This window comes from Verruconis gallopava (genome assembly GCF_000836295.1).
Source record: "Verruconis gallopava strain CBS 43764 unplaced genomic scaffold supercont1.4, whole genome shotgun sequence".
NCBI lineage: Eukaryota > Fungi > Ascomycota > Dothideomycetes > Venturiales > Sympoventuriaceae > Verruconis > Verruconis gallopava.
In genome coordinates this window covers 1217371-1237786 of record NW_015622140.1, presented here as the reverse complement: position 1 = coordinate 1237786, position 20416 = coordinate 1217371, and the positions used below count along the sequence as shown (strand labels likewise).

Genomic DNA, 20416 nt, shown 5'->3' with positions numbered 1-20416 from the left:
GAAGCAATCGGAGTTCCGTCAGCAGTGATAAGTGGATATGGGTCCTTCTTCTTGCGTAAGGGTAAATCCCACTCCCTCGCATATCGACTGCTCAAGAAGTCTGCCGTAGCTCCTGAGTCAATCATGGCCATGGTAGAGTTGCCTGCAATCTCAACTTCTACCATCAGCTTGCTCTCCCCTAACTTGCTGAGGCTTCGAGGTTCCTTCCAAGAGTCAACTATTACGCCCCTTAATAGTCGACCTCCTCATTTCCCGAGAAGTAAGGGTGCTCGCTTTCACCGTCATCAAGCGTCTCTTCGCCTGACTCCCATTCCTCGGAACTTCCATCCGGGTTGGACATCTCTTTTGTTACTTGCAGGTTTAGTCGATACATCTTTTATGGATCTTCAGAGTCTGGATCTGCATTCATCTGAAATCCAATTCGATACGGGTCCTTAGGCAAAACCCATGTAATAGCCCTTCTTGTTGCGTCATCCATCATATAGATAAGCTTCATGATGCATTTGTAGACATTTTCCATCATCTCATTCTCTTCAGGGTCAAGATTTCCAATTGTACTTTGGATTCCCTGTGGTGATGGTCCTGCGTCAATAGATATATGGTTATCATCAATAATTCCCCACTGCATCACTGGTACACGGTGTCTTGGACATTGACAACTCCAAGCTGTGCAAAGGTTAAGTGGAAGGTGCTCGTGGTGTACGTGACAATCATTTCCTTTAATACCTTCAATCTGGAGTATTCGTTATACTTGTGTAAAGGAAACTTTAGGTGGTCCATAAGGATATTCCCATGATGGTTCCCCTGGGTCCTTATTTTCACTATGCTCCCAAAATCCACAATCCTGGACCTTACAATGGCTAATCAGTAGTGCCCAATGGAATTTATAAGCCATATTTGTCTGAACGTCAGGATTTCGTTCTAGGATTCCCTGAACCACAGTCTCGTTCCGTAATCCAGTATTTTAATTTGGTCCCCATCAGTACGTGTTGTGAGAGCCTTTCCTGAGCATCGCAATCTTCCTCATCTGCACGCCTATTCCCAGAGCCTTAATTGACTGTTTCTTGGGTCTCGAATAATTTCGAGCAAAATATCCGGGTTGACCACACTTAAAACAATTTCCCGTGTTCTTCTTGAAATTCTTGGGCTTTCTCGGGGCTTGTTCGCCTTTCTGGAGCTTATCTATCTCCATAGGCTGCGGTCCATAGTAATCGGTAGAGCGTCGTGGTCTCCCATAATTAGGTTGGTACCTGGGCGTCTTTCCTTATTTATCAAGCTTGTTTTCAAATAGAATGGAATTGACCCTAATCACTGATTCGATGAGTTCAGTAAAGGTAGATATCTCCTTCTCCCTAAGTCGTAACTGAACCTTGACTTCTGGCTTAAGTCCTGCAAAGAACTTGGTTCGAAGTGCATCGTCATTCCATTTCAAAATCGCTGCCCATTTCTCGAATTCGACCGCATAGGAACTTGTGTCTGACTTCTGGCATAGTTCCAATAACTTCTTTTCAGCTAGATGAGCCTTATCAACTCGCTGAAAGTACTGATCTATTTCTCTCATAAATACTGAATAGCTCTGGAAGATCCTTTTGACATCATGCAGAACGTCTCCTTTCTTCAAGATGTATTAATCAACTCGCCTCTGGATCCAAGTATATGTGCTTCCCCTTAAATAGGAAATAGCATATATGACTTTCTTTTCTTCAGTATCGAGTTTATCCTGGTTCCAATAAATGTAAATCCTAAGCTAAGACCTAAAGGCTTCATATTTGGATCATTCCCCTTTAAAAGGTTCAGGTGGATTAACTTTCGGTCGAGCCATGTCGTCGTCAAAGAGGTTCTCGCTTCCAGAATCAGAATTCGAGTCGGATGAATCAGAATCGTCAAACAATTGAGCGTCTGGTAGGACTTCCGGATCTCTTGGTGGTGGCGGAGGTGGCGGAGGTACTGCTGCTCTGTGTGTCGATGGCCCAGCAGCACTGGTACTTAGAGTAACCTCAACCTTCTTCCTTGGTGGACCAGACTGTTGTTAACTTCTACTGCTTCTCTTAGAGACAGTAGATATAAGATATTGTTCCTTGCCCTATTCAATGGTTCGGTAATTCAACTTTTGTTAGGAATACTTTCCCAATACCGACTGGCTTTACCAATGTAAGCCACTTCGGAAGGGATTAGCTTCCTAGAGCAAGGGAACAATGTATAACCAGAGCTTATTAAGGAAGGAATATAATAAGATAGTTATGTTTGTGACTTAGAGTGGTATGAGCTTCTGAAGTATGAGAATGTATTCAAACTAACTACTAGCTACGCTAGACAGTTGAATTACAGAGACTGAAATATCTGTAGGGACAGGGCGTTTATATAGACCTTATTCTTGATATCCTTATTGCCTTACTCCTAGCGATCATTTTGATCATTATTGAGCGAAATGATCGCTTCTGCCAATCGGCGTTCCCTTGGTCGTTAGTCATTGGTCGGCGCGCTCATTTTGCTCAATACTGAGCGAAATGATCGCTCCTACCAATCAGCGTTCTCCTGAATCTACTCACGTGTTACTTCGTAACACAAAGATGGAGGTGGTTCTATTATTGTTATAATTAATGAAGAGATATATATCCTTCCTACTTTAAAAGTTTGAAGCTGAAAATTATTAATATAATATAAAAGATATAACTTAGAAGTTATATATGTATGCTTATACTAGAGGTCTTATATCTACTAATAAACTGCGACCATTTGCATTTAGACCCTCAGAGGGTTTTCGAAATAACGGCATCTAATTGGTGCAGGAGTTTAAAGGAGTTTAGTACGAAAAGCCTTACCCCATAAGGTAAGGCACGAAACGCCCTCTGAGGGTCTGAGCCTGCTGAGATAAGGACCGACTTTGTCGCTTGTGCGCTGTGGCGCGACCCTTCGGTTGCCGTCATTACGGCGGCTGGAGCTGTTCCGCATTCCTCACGTTAAACACAAAGTCCAAGGCAGCGACAACGGCGGCATCTCACGAAGTAGACACATCTGCGTATCTTCGACAATGCTCTTTTTATTTCCGAAATCTAGTTAACACAAGCTGTTCCGGAAAAGGCTCTCTCTTCCCCGCTCACGCCGCGGTTGGCTGGACAACATCGACGAGTATGTAGCGCAGAGGTTACGACGATAGAGTCTGGGCTATTACTAACCCCACATAGCGGATTTTAGAACAGTAGACAACTATGCTGCGGTAGCAATTTTGGTCGAAAGTCGTAATGGCAACCTTGGAATCGCTACCGGAGGAAATACTGCAACAGATAGCGGATCTGCTTGACAGGCAGGGCCAGAAGAGCCTCGCGCTGGTGAACCGGCGAGCTTGGGACATCGCGACAAACGCGTTGTGGCGAGATGTCAGACTTATAGACCAACGGGCCAATCACTGGGTACCCGTAGAACTTGTCGAACAGTGGAACGGAGCCCTGATCAACGGGCGTGACGAGCACGACGATACTCCTATAATTCGCAAGCTACTGGTTTTGGCAAGGAACAAGAGAATAGCAAGAAAGGTTCAGATCCTCACTCATCGTTGCCATCTCCCGTTACCGGCGATATTCCAAGAGTTACCGCACACTTGTTTCGAGAATGAAGCACTTAGTAGTGACTGGAGGACAATAAAGCTTGCATTGCTTGCGGTGCAGAATATGGAAAATGTGAGGGTTCTTAGGATACTCAATGGACACTATAACTTGGTTTCTGCGCTGTTGAATGGATTCTATGGTCCGAAAAGAGTTCATGTTCCCGCACACCTCTGGGTTGAGAGCTGCACTCTGCGAGGTTTCCCATTGGGGCTGTCGAGCTCCGTCATGGCTCAAAATGGCGTCCAAAGCCTGCGTGTGAGAAGGTTAAGGATGGCCAACGTGTTCGAGGAGGACCTGCAGTCATGGCGCTATTCAAGAGCAGGAGGATTCTCTCATTTGCACAATGGTATTGGAAGTAGGGATGACCCGTTCACCATGCGGCTAGGCTCTAAGGGACATCTGGACGTGAGTTTGATGCGCACACTGCGTCCATATTTTCCCTTGGTTCCTGCTCAACTCGTGAGTTGTCAATAACTAATTCCAATGTGTAGGTAGATACGTAACCACGACATCGGAAGGTGGATCGTCAGACTGGGACTTGTTCGTGAACCCGAAGACTTTCGATCTGCTGAGTCCAGCGGTCAAATGGCTTAATGAGAAGACTTACGACAAGACTCCTGAAGCAACGGCGTTCCTCAACCAACTGGATGAGGATTCCGTACCTTACCCAATCCGTGGTAAAGTGCCTTCGCTGCAGCAGCTGAGTTCAGCCTATGATGATCCAATTGGAATCATAGCCCATTTTAACTCGGAAACACTTCGTTCAATCAACTTGGATTGGATACTTACACCAAGGTATCCGGACGAGGCATGGGTTCAATATCAACATTTCTCCAGACTTAGCTCGCTACGGTTTCCAAATTTGCGTGCTCTACAGCTGCGGAACGCGGTTACGGATAATACTAGGCTGCCGCAGGATGTTTATTTGCTGAAACCATCAAAATGGGTTGGATTCACAGATACGAAGCAAATTGTCTCCTTCAAAATTGATATGCTGACATTCATGGAGCATCATCCTAATATAGAATGCCTCGCATGGCCTATGGATGGGTTTTATGACTGCTGTAGGCCGTCTGAAGATGATCGAGAGGTTCTTGAACGCGCTGCTCTCGTTGTTACCAATCTAGGACGTACCTTGACAACCCTTCGCGTTGACTGCTATTATACATCGAGGGGTGAGCCGCAAACCGACGAAGACAACGACTTTGAGGCAAAGAAATTGCGAGTTCGGCGTCGACGTTTCATCAGTGAATTTGCAGCCCATATGACCAAGCTTAAAGTTTTGAAAGTCGAAGGCGGCATACCACGAGACGAGAAACGTGAACTTATAGCTGCTACACACCATTCTCCTCTTGAAAAAATCGTAATGATCGGAGTCAGCTGTCCCCTGGGTAACACGTGGGGGGTAAACGGCGATGATCTCGCGGCAATTGATGAAGGGCATCTGCAGTTTCATGGCCTGCTGGAGCCAGAACCTGAGGAGGCTTTGATCGAGAACACAAAATCTGATCTGGTACCAGCGACTGGCAAGGTTCCATTCAAAGCTGAATACGGCTGGCCCCCTGGACCGTCGCTCCTGCACTCTATCGCCATGCATCATGCATCGACGCTCACAGAGCTCAAGTTTTGCGGATACAATGGATCCCCTGTCCTGCATAGACCTACGGCAGTTACATCCCTGTTGCTGCATCATCTTCGCCACTTCCATAAGATACGTAAGGTAATCATGAGCTTCTGGCTGCTCACTTTTTTCGATTTTGATTGGAGAGAGCCCGAAATCATTGATTACTGGGTGAATGCGCGCGACCCTAGCTCATTGGCACTTCAGCCAGAACCTGAACCAGCTTTACCACCAGCACCACCAACGGAAGCTCCTAGCTGGGAGCAGATGGTTTCCGCAGATGTGGGGCTGGATGCTGACGGGGACACATCAATGCAAGAGGCGTCTTCTTTGCCTGTAGAGTTGAGCAGCACAATGAATGCTCTCGCAGCTTTGAGTGGCGATGTCAATTCTGGCGGCAATGTGACCGCAGATGCAATGATGGTGGCCGCGCTTAGTACCGGCATTGTAGGGCCTACGCAGGAGCAGAGTAACAACGTTGTGCCAAACGATTCTGACAATTCTGTTCCGACAATGCATCCTCCAGACATGGAAAACCAAGACGTCACAGCACCTCCAGTCCCAACGCCTGAGACGAATCCTTTAGATATCGCTCTGAAGCAGTATATTTCGCCTCCGGCACTCTCCAAAGGCGTGTATGATATCTTGGGCCCACATCTTTCTCCAATCGCCAAAGCGAATGGCGTGCGACTACGAGCGAGTTTCTGCTTAGGCGTGGAAAGTGGAGATATATTTGATCTTGACTTTGACGTGGACGCGAATGGCGTCGTTGAAGGCAGCTGGATTGGGCCGAGAGAGGAGAGCGAGAGAGACAGATGGTGGGGCAAATTAGAAAATCGAGGATGGTTTGCTTAGCGTGATACGAAGTCTGGATTCAAGTCTGTCCAAAATTGGTGATCTAAGGTCATTTTGTTTGTACGCTTCAAATTGCTAGCCAAGATCCAATCCAGCCAAGCTGATGCTTCGAATTGACGTTCGTGCAGGCTAGTTGATACGGTTCATGAGAGCAAAGATGCACATTTCACATACTGCACAGGCAAGGCACGAACTTCACGCAGCCATCAACTTCGTTGCTCTGCGAAGGAGCTGAACGAGATCGAAACTGAGCAAAGGGCGAAAAAGGCTCAGATGTTGAAGCGGTGTTCCGACTTCTTGGCGCTGCAACGTTATTTCGAGATCCCGCGCGTTTATTGGACAATTGAGGTGTCGCTGCAGCAACTTACCGAGTTAACAAGCCAACCTTGTTACTGATCGAAAAAATGCTCATCTAGCAATGCTGGGAGACCAAGCGGAGAAAACCAGTCAAGCTTCGGGAGGGACATCTACTGCTCTATACCGCTTCTGACCCTGCCGGAGCGCTCTCGTCAGGACGCCGGCTTGATCTTGCAAAAGTGTTCGAGACTGGAACTCCGATGCACGAACTGTCCGTCGACGCCTCGAGCGACATTCACCCAATGTCAGAGAAATTGAAACGGAAAAAATCGTTTCCTGCCCTACGACAGTCCCCGCTCTTTGCGAGGATGGGGCATGTTGCTTCTCTGTCTAAAACACCCTTCCGATTTCTATTCAAGTCCTCGAAGTCTGCAGACGACGGAGTTGAGCCTCCGCCTTTAACACTTGATGGCGATGTTCAAACCGAGCAAGGGAGCAGCGTAATAGAAGACATCGATGAAACATCTGCCACAAGCGAAAATCCCGTGTGGGCGAGTAGTATGCTCATCATTCCAAGGACACATTATTTCCTCTTTACCCGAGCAACTTCAGAAGCCTCGAAAGACACGAAAGATGTGCAGCCGATCGGCCTAGTGGTCAAGCAACCCAACCCCAGCTTTCAATTAGCTGCTCTTCGTGCAGAACTCGGCCTGGCGGAACCAGCCGTTACGACACCAGGTACTGTGAAGCTTCTGACATGTCTTATTCAATCCGGCAAGCGAGTTGTCCCACTCGTTGCTCCCGACGAAAGTCCGAATTCAGCTTCTGCATCTGCACAAACAAATCAAGCAACCGATACCACAACCACGGCCACTTCCGGCCCCGACGAAGCGAAATTCAAGTTTAGTGGAGATTTGCTTTTTCAAAAAAACGTCAAGGCCTGGTTGATTGTGGAATACGAACAGTTCGGTGGCCTAACAGCGCAATATCATATTCTTCGCCGCGTGGCAGAAAGCGTCCTCCAGAGCGAAAACCAGATTCAGGTCGTCGATGGGGAAATTAAACTCGTGCATGACGGCCGTGTCCGTGGTGATTCGAAGCTTGAGGCACTGGACGAAACCCTGCTGGAAGACGTAACGAGCATGATTACCGCTCCCATCCAGGTTGGACCGCTGGCCAGGTATTGTAATGCCTGCAACTCCGCTCGTTTTGCGATGCGCCGCTGTGCGGCATGTAAGAGTGTGTTTTACTGTGACGTTGAGTGCTGTAAAGCAGACAGGCAGTTGCATAAGGTGATATGCGGAGCAGTGGCAACCAGTGCTGTCAAGAGCCATGAATCAGGTAATCAGGACGTGGTTTGAGCCGCGAGTTTTGTTCAAAAGGTGGATTTTGACTGCAACAGAACAATGGTATTGAGAGTAAAGACCAAATGCTGGCTCTACGTCGAAAAAATAAAGCTGTATTGGCACGCATGTTGATGGTAAACTTCACACTTCTCAAGTACGTGCTCGAACTTCTAGGTTTATGCTTTCGATTGGATGATCTGTCATCTCTTCGGAAAGTGTTATATAACTGTTTATAATGACTAATGATGAAAGCGTTCAATTTCCCAGACACTTTTGTCGGTGATTCCACGCAAGACAATCAAGATAGCTGAAAAGGGTTTGCGTCAAGGAATTCCTCAAAAGTCCTGAGCTTTCCTCGTGCGTTTTCCTTCGCCCATTTTGCCTTCTCCTCCGTTCCAGGACCGAAAGCTCCGAATTCTTCATAGAAACTAAAGCCGTCGAGGAAGATATCGGCAATATCGTCGCCGACTTTAGCCGCCAACCCTTTCCAGAAATCTTCAGGGCTTACTTGTTTGTAAACAACAGTCTTTCCGGAGGATCTTGATATGAGTCTGCATGCCTCTTCAAGGGTGTAGAAGCCTTGTGCAGCACAGAAGGTCTTTCCTTCGTATTTGTCGGGCTCGGCGAGGATAGCACCAACGAACTTGCCAGTGTCTCCAGCTCCATCAATCAGTGCATAGGGCACCGTTGGCGAGTTGTGACGTGAGAAAACCCAGGTGCCGTCAGGAGCTTGTTCGGGGCCCAGGAACTTTTGTTCCTGAAAGTTAGACATGAATGCCGCTCCACAGAAGAAGGCACTTTTGACCGGCAAGCTGCGGATGTATTTCTCAGCCCTTGCTTTCGCGTCGTACGGATAAACCCTGGTGTATTTCCCGCCTGAGATCTCCGTGATGTTTGTCAGGGTGCTGAAGATGATATACTGAGCGCCCTGCTGAACCGAAACGTCGGCAATGGCTTTCGCCATGTTATATTCGACGCTGACTTCACTTGGCTTCAGCGCTGGTGCCGTCACAATGAAGACTGTGTGCGCGCCTGCGAGGGCTTTCTCTAGGGACTGACGATCAAGCGCGTCAGCCTTGACAACATCGACACTCTTTTCCACTAGCTGTCTGGCTTTTGCTGAGTCGATGTCACGGGTGATACCACGAATTCTATACATGGCTGACAGCTCTGGGTCGTTCAAGACGTGATCGACCACTGAGCCACCTTGCGTGCCAGTTGCGCCAAAGACAACGAGAAGTTGGGACATGTTTGTATTCCGAGATTAAGAGGACTTGCTTCAAAATAAAGAGAACAACTCTGCATGCCTTCCATGGCGACAAGACTGGGCCTTTTATAATCTTGAACGATCTCATCAAAAGGTCGTCCTAGTCCTGATGATGTTTTGAGCTCCGTCATTACTAAACTACGTCAGTCTCTTTCAGAAGGCGGTAAAGCGATTTTGCCGAATTATTGTGCATAGAACTAAGCTGTCAGGTCAGAGACAAACATAAAAATAGTGGAGCCTATGGGAGGATAGCAGAATGGTGGATTCTGCCGCACACCGCCATGCGGATCCCCTCAAAGGCTTGACTAATACAGAGGGTGTTGACCGTGGCGGTACGAATGGCTTCGGTCCAATTGTGTAAACAAGCGATCATGCGAATCGTCAAGAAATCCCCCGATGCCGCTTCAATAAGTTCCCTAAACCTTCATTCGCTTTCTTAATGGATATGTCCGTCGAATGTAGGATGATCCATCTGAGCGCATTAGCATAGACTAATGTCAGTTCTTAGAGCCGTGACGCTTGAACTATCATATATATAGGTACCGCAGGGTTGTACAAACTTTCTAAAGTTGAAGGCTTGTTGGCATCGGCTGGAAACAAAAGTGCTGGTTAAGAAATTATTGTGTGGATGGACTGCTTCCTTGGTTTTTTAGCTAATTAATGTTTCGACGTCATCATTCTTACCACTCAGCCTCGCACGTCTCGTTCATAGGCCAAAATAAGCTCGACCAAATCCAAGTAGTGTGTTATCAGCTGGAAAGCTTTATGAAACGAAAAATTATATCTGACCTATTCCTTGCAATCCAATGCGTTATCTAGCAAGCCCAAAAAATTGCTCGATTTGAATGCCAAACTGATGTAGAGCCATTAAGTTCCAAAGCTAGGCAATCAAGGAGAAGCAGCCAAGATGCCAAAGGCACCCAAGTCCCTTAAACAAACCGTCTTAAAAACAAACAGGATGACTTCAACTCCACAAGCAGCCGGTGCTAGCAGATTTGGTTCAAAACGAGGAGCAACGCACTCGCATCTCTATACGGATGACAATCCTGAGACTACCCTACATGGCACAGGATTCAAGGACTCAGACACCGCTAGACACACAATAAAGATTGTCAGCAAACGGAGCTTAGCGTATCAGTTCCAGACTATCAACCCAATGTAATCCACGCACCAAATTAGTGACAACCGTTTCAAAACGCCAACAGACTGACCGTGAAGTAGGTATCACCGCGCAAAAGGACATCCAAACAAGACTCCTGGCATTAAGGCCGCAATGTCAATATTCGGAGAGTGGCTCACTATCACATATCCGAACGCAAAGAAGTCGCTACGGGCCTCGGCCTTCAAGCCAGTCCTGAGCAAGGAAATCATGTCGGCGTATGCATCCAAGTGTCGAGCCGCCATTTCAAAAGACGATCTACGGTTCTTGGACGTATACACTAGACTACCGACAAACAAACGCATTACCAACGTGTTGCTAAACAATTCAGAGCCCGGAGGGAAAGACTGGGAACAGGAACGATACGACGTGCTCTGCAGGATTGTGCCGGAGGGAAAAGAGGAATTTAGTGATTTTACTCTGGAAGAACTCTGGGATACAGAGAGTCAGCCAACAGATGTGCACCTTAGATGGATTGCGTGGGGATGGAGCCCCGTTCCACACAGGACACTTGCGGGAAGAGCCAAAGCCCTCGTGTTGTAGTAGAAGATTCGTATACTATATATTGAGCGTTTCCTGCCCGCTCGGGGTATCTTAGTCGTTCCTCAGTCACGTCTGTCTTTTCAACAGTCTCCATGTCTCAACAGCAACTGCGAAGCCGTCCGAGACACTGCAAACGAAATGGTCTCGGCGTTTAGTCATCCTAAAATTCTATGTCTTGCGGTACAGCCATGCTCTTTCTCAACTGCCGCTCCCTCTGAGTGGCCTGCAACTGCAATCGGTCAATCGCAAAGCTCAACCTCTCTTTCTTCTGTCGAAGTTGCTTCATCTTAAGTTGTTCTGCCATGCCTAGGCTTCCACCTGCCCCTCCACCGACGCTCTTTCCTCTGGCACGAGAGCCAAGTCTTGAGCTGCTTGGTGTTTGTTGCGATGCGTCCAATCGACCTTGCTGCAGCTCATACTTCGCGATGAGGCCTTGCTCTCTCCTCTCAAGCTTGTCCAAATACGTCGACACACGTACGAGAAGATTGTTAACTTCCGGCGTGATCTCGTTGAGCAAAGAGGACTGCGCAGTCTGTAAGGCGCTCTCTGGGATAAGTTCAAAATGCTGAGTCGCAATGTAAGCACAATTTCAAGCGCAAGCAGGGCACAACGTACCCGTGTTGTTTGCAGCACTTTCGATAGCCGCGGGAAATCGTTCACGCCTGCGTCAAGCGTCGATATCGACGAGCCCAACAAGGACATGGTCTCGCGGAGTGACGAAACGCAACCTTCGAGGGAGTGCGCCATCTTTGAGTGTGCAAGACTGGAGCGAATGATGGTTCTTCAAGCGTGAGCGTGGTGATTGGGAGCAGTCACGGCTTCTAGCTACTGGAATTTGGTGAATCTATCCCGCACAACTTGGGTCGCGTTTCGCGTAAACACCAAACAGGGCAGCGGGTGCCAAGACCCAAAACCCCCATCGTCGCCGCAATCTGCGGTCTCGCTTCTTCGCATTTCCCCAGTTTACACCAGTTTCCACCAGTTTGTTGTCGCAATACGCAACGGTCGCAACTTTTATGGAATGGATCTACTGGACGAATATACAGATATATGCGACCATACGGTATTATCCCAGTCTTCATTCTTTTAATGGCCCGCTTACCTTCTCAGAGGAGGCTTTCGCATGTAGTTATTCTGGACATGGCTACATAAATCATTGCAAATCTCTTGGAAGAGCTGATTAATTATCTGAACTCGTATTGTCCGTGGAACAAGGGGCCGAATCTGCCACCAAGGCTGACTTTTCCTGATCATGGTATATTCCCGCCCCAATCCTTGGTCAAGAGTGGCTGAGTATCTGCAGACCACGATTAGACTCGCTTGTCCCTGTGCTCTCAGCATCTTGGCTCAAGATTCATGGATAGTCTGCGTTGATACGAGGGGTGCAGGAGTACATTAAACAGGGCCTCTGCCGTCCGTTTCGGAACTTCTAAGTTCATCAGCATGCTCACATTCAACCTTTACTGCTGCTTCCGCTTCGCTTCCAGCGCAGAATGTCTTTCATCTGCACAAGGCTGGGCTATGTGGCCTATTTGAGCTTGTTGCTCATTCCTTCGTCCGTAGAAGCCTACGACTGTGCTATAGCGCCAATCCAATTAGGCATCACGAACACACCATTGGATAATGGCGTGCCGATGAACAGAGGTATACAAGTCAAGTTTCCTGGTGACCAGATTCTTGGTCTGAGGCTTTCAGCTGCATGGAACAATACCTTGTATGCGAATCGGATTTCAAATGTGAACCGCGGGAACCCTAACCGATCCCAGCATAAGCAACGCAAACAATTGCCGGCGCGACAATAGCTCGTACAACAACGCATGCGTCGGTGCCGTTGGAAGCACTTTTAACCCAGTATCCAACGATGGTTGGACGCCTTATCTCCAAGGTGACTGGGAAGCAATTGTTGGTCACGTAGACGATCCACCGGCAGATGCGAATGTCATCGTAGGTGTTGCATCCGCAGACTTTGACGATGGTCCAACAATCGATTTGCCGATAGCTGTTTGGAGCAACCCAAAAATTGATCCGGTCAGCCAAAAAGGATCACCACCGTCAAGAAGCGTCCTTGGTATCGGTCGAAGCTCAGACCTCATCCAAAGCTTCCTAAACCAGAGCTTTGTACCATCTGGATATATGGGTCTATACTTTGGTAGCAGGAGTCTGAACTGTTCGGAGGATGGATTGATTACGATTGGGGGGTGGGATCAGTCGCGCGTTGCCGGACCGTTCGTGAATTACACGATGAACACAATCCCAATGAACTCGACTTGCCCACTACAAGTATGGGTCTCTGCGATGAATTTAAACAATGACGAGGGCTCACATCCATTGATAACTGGTGGCCAAAAGGTCCCAGCTTGCGTGGATCCTTTCCAAAGTGCCATCGGAGTCACCGATGCTCTGTACGCAATCTGGGCAAATGTAACTAGGCATCCCACGGAACCAGATGGACCAGCATTCACTGATCAAACGTATCCTCTTGCGAATGAGCGTCTGATGGATACACTAGATATAGAGCTCGAAGGAGGCTACAATACAACCATTTCTCATTGCGAGCTTATTTCGCTACAAAGAGGAGCCAACTTCGATGACATCGGTGAATATTCTGTTGTGAATACGTCCAGAATTCAAGCCAGCGTTTCTTACGGACCGACAGATCTTGGGGACAATTTCGGGATTCTTCTTGGAGGCGTCTTTCTCGCCAGCACATATCTACGAATTGACTACGAAAACAACCAGTTCAGTCTTGCGCCATCAGTTGTCGGCGGAAGCCCGTCGCCCAACGTGCAAAAGGTATGCTCAAAAGACATAAGCCTACCGTCAAAGACGAACAAGACAGTCCCTGAGGCCTCCTCTTCCGCGGAGTCTGGCAACGTCGCCACTGGCTTATCCGCGGATACTAAGGCAACAATTGGAGGAAGCGTTGCCGGGGGTGTTATTGGCTTGATGGGTGTAGTCATTACGTACTTGGCGTACAAGCACTCCAAGAAAGTAGAAAAACACCGGCGAGAAAGTGAAGCCGAGATGAAAAGGATACAAACTATGTCTACATATGTCGGAACTTCTCCTGTTCCGAAGCCTGAAGATGCTTCATCACCTACTCACAGTGGTCTGGGAACGGGAACTTCGATTCTTGCTTCCGAAGAATTACCTAAACCTGCATTGGAGAGCGCATGACATTGCCACTTAAAGATTGATTATCACAAAAAGCTTTGAGAAGAGCAAGCTTCTCAGCCTGTCGTGATTGTTGATTGACCTGATAACTCGAAAGGAGCTTATCTATTGATCGCTTTATGGAGGAAGCCTAACCACTAAGACAATTAGAATTTCCAATGACCCGCTAAAAGGGTGTACGCCGCTCTCTCTCCTTGGCTCAGACGTTGGAACAGAAGTCACTTTAGGTACACCGAACAGATGCAATACGAACCAGTAATCAATAGCGCTCTCTAAGTAAAACAAACTAGGCCAGATTGAAAGTAGTTTGCTAGCTGCGAGTGGTCAATTGATTCTTTCAACGAAAGCAAACTAGAACCAGTGGTTAATGTAATTTGTACGGCAATTATCGGCTCAGACGTGCAATATTATCTGTGTCGTAACTTCAAAACACAAAATACAGCATCTCTCAGGGTATAGAACAACGGAAATAATTTGAGCATGATGTGCACAAAGGAGACAAACTGTATCAACGTTGCCTAATCATGTCATTGACCAACTTCGTGGAATGTGGCACAAAGAATCGCTCTCTTGGTCGAAAAATGCTAGACATCAAAACCTAGTGCTTATCTCCAACACCGTATCTAGTTCAGTTCATATTACCATCAGGCATATATCTATCATAATTAAGCTCTACGGCGTCCCTCAATGAATGAAAAATACCACGAGTAGCAGTCAAATATTATCGGCTACTGGGACAAAGGTTATTCCTATGCGTAGAGTTATGCTTCGGCACTTCCAATCACTTTAGAAGTGTATGTCAGTCACTGCTGAGCAAGGAGAGCAGCAGTATTTCCTTCGAGTGACTTGGTTGTCGTTGGCAACTGAGCGCACATAAAAAAAACCCACAGCAGTCAGTCTCTGCATCTTTCCTCTTATCCGCTCTAAAATCGAACAAACAGCCTGTCGAGCACACCTTTTACAGGATATTCACCCTTTGATAAGGAAGATGGAGCTGCTTAAAGCACTTACAAGCATTCTTTGCGTCATAATTTGGCAAATTGACCTCACCTGCCCTGGCACCAGCTTGGTTGTCAGCAACTTCATGCAAATACCATGCGTGCCGACAGTACTTTGCACTTTTCCTTCCATCTTTGTGTTCCTCTGCTAACTTATGAAGCTTAATATGACCGTCACTACTGTCGTGGACGTATTATATACGGCAAAAACCTCTTCTGTTGCTGGAATTCCGCAACCTGTCACATTTCACAACTTTGTTGCGACAAAAAATATTGCAAGACATATAACTCAGGGTGGTCCATCTCCCACCATGCCAAAGCCAATGGCCGCTCAAGGCATTCATGGCCCTTCCGGAGTTACCCCCTTGTCAGCATCTCCCACAGTGTCACATCCACTACAGCCGTTTGGTCGACGCGTTGTGTTGGGTTCCCAGATTGCGAAAGCTGTAAGGCTTCAACTAATTGACTCATTTCACGGCGTCAAATTGCTAGTATATGCAAACATCGCCGTTCGTGCAGAGTTTGTCAAGGTTTGTTTTAAGCACACCCATGTTGAACCTCTATTTAACGGCTTATAGTACTCTATTCGATACGCCGGCAGTTCATTTAGTCGCCGTGCTTATGCAGTTATATCACGCGTTGACCATTGCAAGTCACGCGTTCAGCCATGGGTCACAAAGGTTTTTATCCTTTGTACCAAATACTACAATGCTAGCGATTGGAAGGACCTACCTAAGCAATATAGCATTCGCATTGCTCAATCCATGCTCGTCTTGAATCTGGTCCTGGTTCTTAAATATAGGAAACAGATTCGAAATACACTAGCAAGAGCGTGCGAAGTTGCAGGTGAGGCTTTCCCTCCCGTATGGAAAGTGGTGAGAAGGAAAACAGATCCATACACGTACCCGATTCGCGAAAGGTTTGGTCCTGTGGTTGACAAACTGATTGAAATTGCCCCGGGTTGCTTTGACGGCTGCAGAAGAACAGTCAAGTTCTGTGCTCCAATCCTGCGAACTCGGGCTTGGGAGATGGTGAGCAATCTTTGGATCTCGCTATACGATTATACTCTCGCATTCACTCTTATATCAGCAACAGTATATTGCGCAATCGCTCTCTTCACCTGCGCAATATATCTCGTCGCTGCTATCGTCGCAGTCTTAGCATGCATCTGTATCTGGCAGACAATGTACATCCCGATACGAACATGCCTCGCAATTCGAGACGAAAGGCTGAACCGAGAGTGGCAACTGACTGTCCAAAAACATAATGCACACAAGTGCATACCGAAACTTCCTGGTAGGACACTCAGAGAAGCCAAGTTGCTGATTCAGAGAGAGCTCGAAGCAAAGTCACTGGGGTCAGGACCAAACGTCGTTCATATGTACGGCCTATCACGTAACGTTGGCGCGGCAAGCTCAACTTTCCAGTACGCTGGTCACAGAAGCGCTGAAGTTGGTCGATACAAAATGTGGCAACAACAGAAAGTTCGAAAAGAGCCACTATATTTCTTCCCGAAAAGGCCAACTACTCGTCAAGATTTCAAGTCTTTGTCTCTATCGCGCTTCAATGGACACAGTCCTACAGTGAAGACGGAGCTTCAGGATTTCGTAGAAATGGCCAAGCCATTAACAAGGTTCTCAGATGCAATTTCTCAATCACGGCAAGGCACTGCAATAGAACCGTCCTTTCGGCATCCCAGATCCTTCAACTGGAGTACTTTCCAGGATGACCCAAATCCTGCGTATAAGGACGCGGTCAGGCTCGAGAGGACCTTACGTACTCTGGGTGCAATCCAAGATCGACCATCGACTCACGGCACCGCATTGTACACCAACCCATACAATGGGGCAGCTTTGGTGAAGATGCAGCACGACTTTGACGTGATTAAGAAATTTTGCACTCAATGGGAACCTAAATGAATCGAACGCGCGGTCTTTTTGAACTTGATATCATGGCCGACAATTCTCGCCATTCTTCGCGCTATCATGACTTCCGCGGAAATTACAGGCACTCTTCTCCTCGGGTTTTGTTCTCCATCTTGATTCGTATTGAGAGCTTCACACCGTACGGAACTCACAATCTGCCTTTCGTGCACACATCAGTAGTGCTGGGGGTTGGTATGTGAAGTGCTGTTGGTAGGTGGAACTCTCAAGGACTCAAAATGCAGCACTCTTTCGGATACTCAGCCAAGCTTTCTTAGCTCTTCAGAGGTCACAGATAAAGAGGCGCCAAAGGCTGAGAGTGGACAATCAAATTATCATCCTCAAGAAGGACTGTAAATTGAACGACGTGGGATGTGATCAGATTCAACTAAAGTGCGACAACACTTTGTTCAACTTTACTTGACGCCTTCAATGCCTCACAGGCCACATTTGCGTATCCTTCAATGCTTGTTCACTTCAACCGCAAGAGACATTTTCATCTTCTCATTGAGGCTTCCAAGCAACAAAGTTTTGATATCTGCATCTTTCATCTTAATGCAGGTATCATCACGACTGGATCGTCGAGGACGTTTATCAACCCAATTATGCAGAATCCTCAATAAAAACGGTTGATTTCATCGAAATCACCACAGACACGCCAAGCTTACTCTGGTATATGGGTGTACGTGTGTCGGGGAGGATCTATCCCAGTCCCTCCCATCATCACCACCATCGGGAGGGTTACTGCTCCCCCAGCAGAACAATTAGGTCGGCAGAGCTCGCCGAGGCAGTTTATGTCTGCCTCCGGTGTAGCAAAGATGTCGACCTCATCTTAAAATGCGACATGCCACGATTCCAAAAATGCGATGGGTGCTCTAAACAGCAACATAGATGTTTAGAGGTTGGTTTGTTCCTCTCCTGCGTTTGTACCATGTTGACTGGGTATGTGATAAAGGTCCCGCCGCAGTTCGGGAAGTGTATTGAACATCTTGTTTGGCTCGCCCGTGCCTCTCAGGATTACGAGACGGGCCTCATGTCGTCTGTACAGCACGACCTAGCTTCTTGCGCGCGACTCTTCGCACGTTGGAAAAGGGCAGTAGAGGCGCAAATCACGCGCGACAACCGCTTGGATGGCCACCAGCGATCCACCCGCGATCCACCAGCGACGTAGTTCGTCTCCACATACTGTTTGAGTCGCGCAGGCTAAATAGAAATATTGAGCTTTTAGCTGCAGGCCTAATCAGCGAGGTTAGCAGTATTTCAACATTGTACATTTTGTTGCTGATAGAATGTAGCATCCAGCCCTGTCAAGTCTTCTGGGTGCCTCTGAGCAGGTACTCCAAGCGATTTTTTCGTCTCGGCACGACGGTCGTCGTGCATTCCGCCAGAATCGCGCGTTAGATGTCCTCCCGCGTGTGCAACTCTCGTAGCCTTCTGCCACCATCCGCCTGGTGGGCATCACTCGTCCACAGGCCTAGAAGGCGCCGAGCTAGTACGGGCTCGGCATCTACACCACCAAAACGCCCTCATCGTCGATTGGCGTTTGAAGTCCGGGAGTCACCACCCTCTTCAGGTGGTGAGACGCAGGATACGCGCGCTGGGGGCAACACCCTTGCCCGGTAAGAGGAGGAGGAAGAGGAACCCGTGGTGCCATGGCGCCACCGGCTCGGGTCTTCACGCGGCGAGAGCGCTGCTCTCGCGTAAGAAAAGGGGTCAGCGGAGTTAACCAGGCGGCGACAAATATCTGCATTTGGTGCAGCAAGGATATTGACCTTATCCTTAATGTGATACGCCGCGCTGTCAGAAGTACGATGGCTGCTCCAAGCAGCACCATAAGTGCTTTGAGGCTCGTTTCAGAGCGAACCTCGCATATGCAAAAAGCTAAACGTCTGGTTCTTCGTGGTTAGCCACGCCGATCGACCAGAACATGAAAGTTACCATAATGGCTTATGACTTAATGTGTGGGAACATGTCAGCAACGTTAATACTCATGATTGTCGGTCATGCGAGGTTTCCGAGAGTTGCTCCAGGATAGTCCTCATCATTTAGGAAGCGATATAAATAGTTAATATCATGATGCATAACAAAGACGAATCTTATTTCGTGTAGCAACATCAAACACGACGCCGCGAGTATCATCCACACCTGTATCAGGACCAAATAAAATAGCGCAGCCGAGATGAAAATCTACTCTAAAGTCGCGCCTCATAAGTTTTGAGTCCGCAAACACCCTCATAAGCAGAGCTTAGGTATCACGCTCGGCATCACTTCATCACCTCGAGCGGATATCCTGGCAGAGATGTTACCCTTTGTCTTTGCGCATCCGAATGCGATAATCAACCAAAATTATGTGCTCTTTCATTTGGAACGATATACCTTGCAGGTCGCGTCCATGTAGGGTCAAAGAAGGGTCAAGGTTGTGCAACAAACATCTTGACGACAAGACATGTGCGGAACTGGCAAAGATTGCTGTTTGCTTGTTTTTTACCTTCTTCCACTCCCTGCTCGTTATACTATGCATGAATTCATTATATTTTAAGCAGGATTAAGAACAATCGCAGATGCAATATTCCTGAGCCAGGCAAGTTTGGGTGATCTTTGATGTTAACTGTATGGAAAACGGCACGACGCTTGGGCCAATTGTCCAGTTCTCCAGATGGGCGACCCACTATCCGTAGATCCTAAAACCCATTCTCCAAGCTGTGCATAGTGCTACCTATGCCCTCAGAGATATGATATGAAGCTGAGGCATATTCACTTGCCGAGTTTGACTCATTATAAACATGGCGACAGAGTTCAGGACCTCATAGTTCGGCAGCATCTCGCTGCCAAGGCCGACCCATCTCTCCCAAGTTTGTCATCCTCCACCTATTGCCTGGTCTACAGCTCATTTTCGCTCTAGAACCTCCGCCAACAGTCATAACAGCCCAATTCCATCCTGTGTATACCACAGGACGGCGAGATTATGGCCGGCTGACGAACGAAGCCAAGCAAATTCTTCGCGACGGAGGACGTGCCGAAGTGTTTGAAGCACTTCGTGGTGGGCAAACCACGTACCACGGTCCGGGACAGCTGACTGCTTATCCCATCATCGACTTGAAGCAGCACATGCTCGGCACAAGGGACTATATCTGTGTGCTCGAAAAGTCACTCATCGCGCTGTGTGCCAAATACGGCGTAAAAGCTATGACTACCGAAAACACCGGTGTCTGGATTACCGAAGACAAGAAGATTGCGGCCGTCGGCGTTCATCTTAGACGATACGTCAGTTCTCATGGTATTGGACTAAACGTAGATCGGCGCGTGGACTGGGGTTTTGGGCGGATAGTCGCATGCGGGCTTGAAGGAAAATCGACAACGAGTCTAGAGGCTGAAGGTGCGACAGGACTTCAGGTCGAACAAGTTGGAAAGGATTTTGTAGAAGAACTCGCGAGTCGACTAAGCGGCGTGGAAGGCATTGAAGTCGTTGATGATCCGCTACGGAAACCGCTGGAATAGCCTTGTTCGCTGTTCTCACGGCGATTGAAAACAAGACCTACCAAAAACCCTGAACCTGAATTTGCCGCCGCGTACATCTACATACTCGAATTGAATAAATTTATAGCCAGTCATTAATTGTCCATTTCCTA

At 47.7% G+C, this 20416-nt stretch overlaps 8 protein-coding genes across 8 annotated transcripts; 6 read left to right on the top strand and 2 right to left on the bottom strand.

Moving 5' to 3' along the window:
- Positions 1–4596: 4596 nt before the first annotated feature.
- PV09_01892 (uncharacterized protein) lies at positions 4597–6081 on the top strand (the record flags this gene model as incomplete). Its single annotated transcript, XM_016354850.1, has 1 exon — positions 4597–6081. The coding sequence occupies one exon, from the start codon at positions 4597–4599 to the stop codon at positions 6079–6081; it is 1485 nt and encodes a 494-aa protein (XP_016217862.1).
- A 557-nt stretch (positions 6082–6638) lies between these two features.
- On the top strand, positions 6639–7739 carry PV09_01891 (uncharacterized protein; the record flags this gene model as incomplete). The annotated part of the gene is made up of 1 exon (XM_016354849.1): positions 6639–7739. One exon carries the CDS (start codon positions 6639–6641, stop codon positions 7737–7739), a length of 1101 nt encoding a protein of 366 aa, XP_016217861.1.
- A 141-nt stretch (positions 7740–7880) lies between these two features.
- On the bottom strand, positions 7881–9125 carry PV09_01890 (uncharacterized protein). The gene has a single exon (XM_016354848.1). The coding sequence runs from the start codon at positions 8971–8973 to the stop codon at positions 8023–8025; it is 951 nt and encodes a 316-aa protein (XP_016217860.1). The 5' UTR covers positions 8974–9125; the 3' UTR covers positions 7881–8022.
- A 627-nt stretch (positions 9126–9752) lies between these two features.
- Positions 9753–10693, top strand: PV09_01889 (uncharacterized protein; the record flags this gene model as incomplete). The annotated part of the gene is made up of 2 exons (XM_016354847.1): positions 9753–10149; positions 10213–10693. Exons 1-2 carry the CDS (start codon positions 9899–9901, stop codon positions 10691–10693), a joined length of 732 nt encoding a protein of 243 aa, XP_016217859.1. The 5' UTR covers positions 9753–9898.
- On the bottom strand, positions 10545–11534 carry PV09_01888 (uncharacterized protein). Its single transcript, XM_016354846.1, has 2 exons — positions 11309–11534; positions 10545–11258 (listed from the first exon to the last, which is right to left on the bottom strand). The coding sequence occupies exons 1-2, from the start codon at positions 11438–11440 to the stop codon at positions 10854–10856; spliced, it is 537 nt and encodes a 178-aa protein (XP_016217858.1). The 5' UTR covers positions 11441–11534; the 3' UTR covers positions 10545–10853.
- Positions 11535–12186: 652 nt separating this feature from the next.
- PV09_01887 (uncharacterized protein) lies at positions 12187–13870 on the top strand (the record flags this gene model as incomplete). Its single annotated transcript, XM_016354845.1, has 2 exons — positions 12187–12407; positions 12460–13870. The coding sequence occupies 2 exons, from the start codon at positions 12187–12189 to the stop codon at positions 13868–13870; spliced, it is 1632 nt and encodes a 543-aa protein (XP_016217857.1).
- A 1306-nt stretch (positions 13871–15176) lies between these two features.
- Positions 15177–16784, top strand: PV09_01886 (uncharacterized protein; the record flags this gene model as incomplete). The annotated part of the gene is made up of 2 exons (XM_016354844.1): positions 15177–15395; positions 15444–16784. 2 exons carry the CDS (start codon positions 15177–15179, stop codon positions 16782–16784), a joined length of 1560 nt encoding a protein of 519 aa, XP_016217856.1.
- A 2690-nt stretch (positions 16785–19474) lies between these two features.
- Positions 19475–20402, top strand: PV09_01885 (lipoyl(octanoyl) transferase). The gene is made up of 2 exons (XM_016354843.1): positions 19475–19639; positions 19690–20402. Exons 1-2 carry the CDS (start codon positions 19525–19527, stop codon positions 20283–20285), a joined length of 711 nt encoding a protein of 236 aa, XP_016217855.1. The 5' UTR covers positions 19475–19524; the 3' UTR covers positions 20286–20402.
- The last annotated feature ends 14 nt before the right edge of the window (positions 20403–20416 follow it).

Coding starts and splice junctions, on each gene's coding strand:
- PV09_01890 (XM_016354848.1), bottom strand. CDS start 8,973: ATGTCCCAACTTCTCGTTGTCTTTGGCGCAACTGGCACGCAAGGTGGC.
- PV09_01888 (XM_016354846.1), bottom strand. CDS start 11,440: ATGGCGCACTCCCTCGAAGGTTGCGTTTCGTCACTCCGCGAGACCATG. Junction 11,259..11,308: donor AAGTGCTGCAAACAACACGG/GTACGTTGTGCC, acceptor ATTGCGACTCAG/CATTTTGAACTTATCCCAGA.
- PV09_01885 (XM_016354843.1), top strand. CDS start 19,525: ATGAAGCTGAGGCATATTCACTTGCCGAGTTTGACTCATTATAAACAT. Junction 19,640..19,689: donor GGCCGACCCATCTCTCCCAA/GTTTGTCATCCT, acceptor TTTTCGCTCTAG/AACCTCCGCCAACAGTCATA.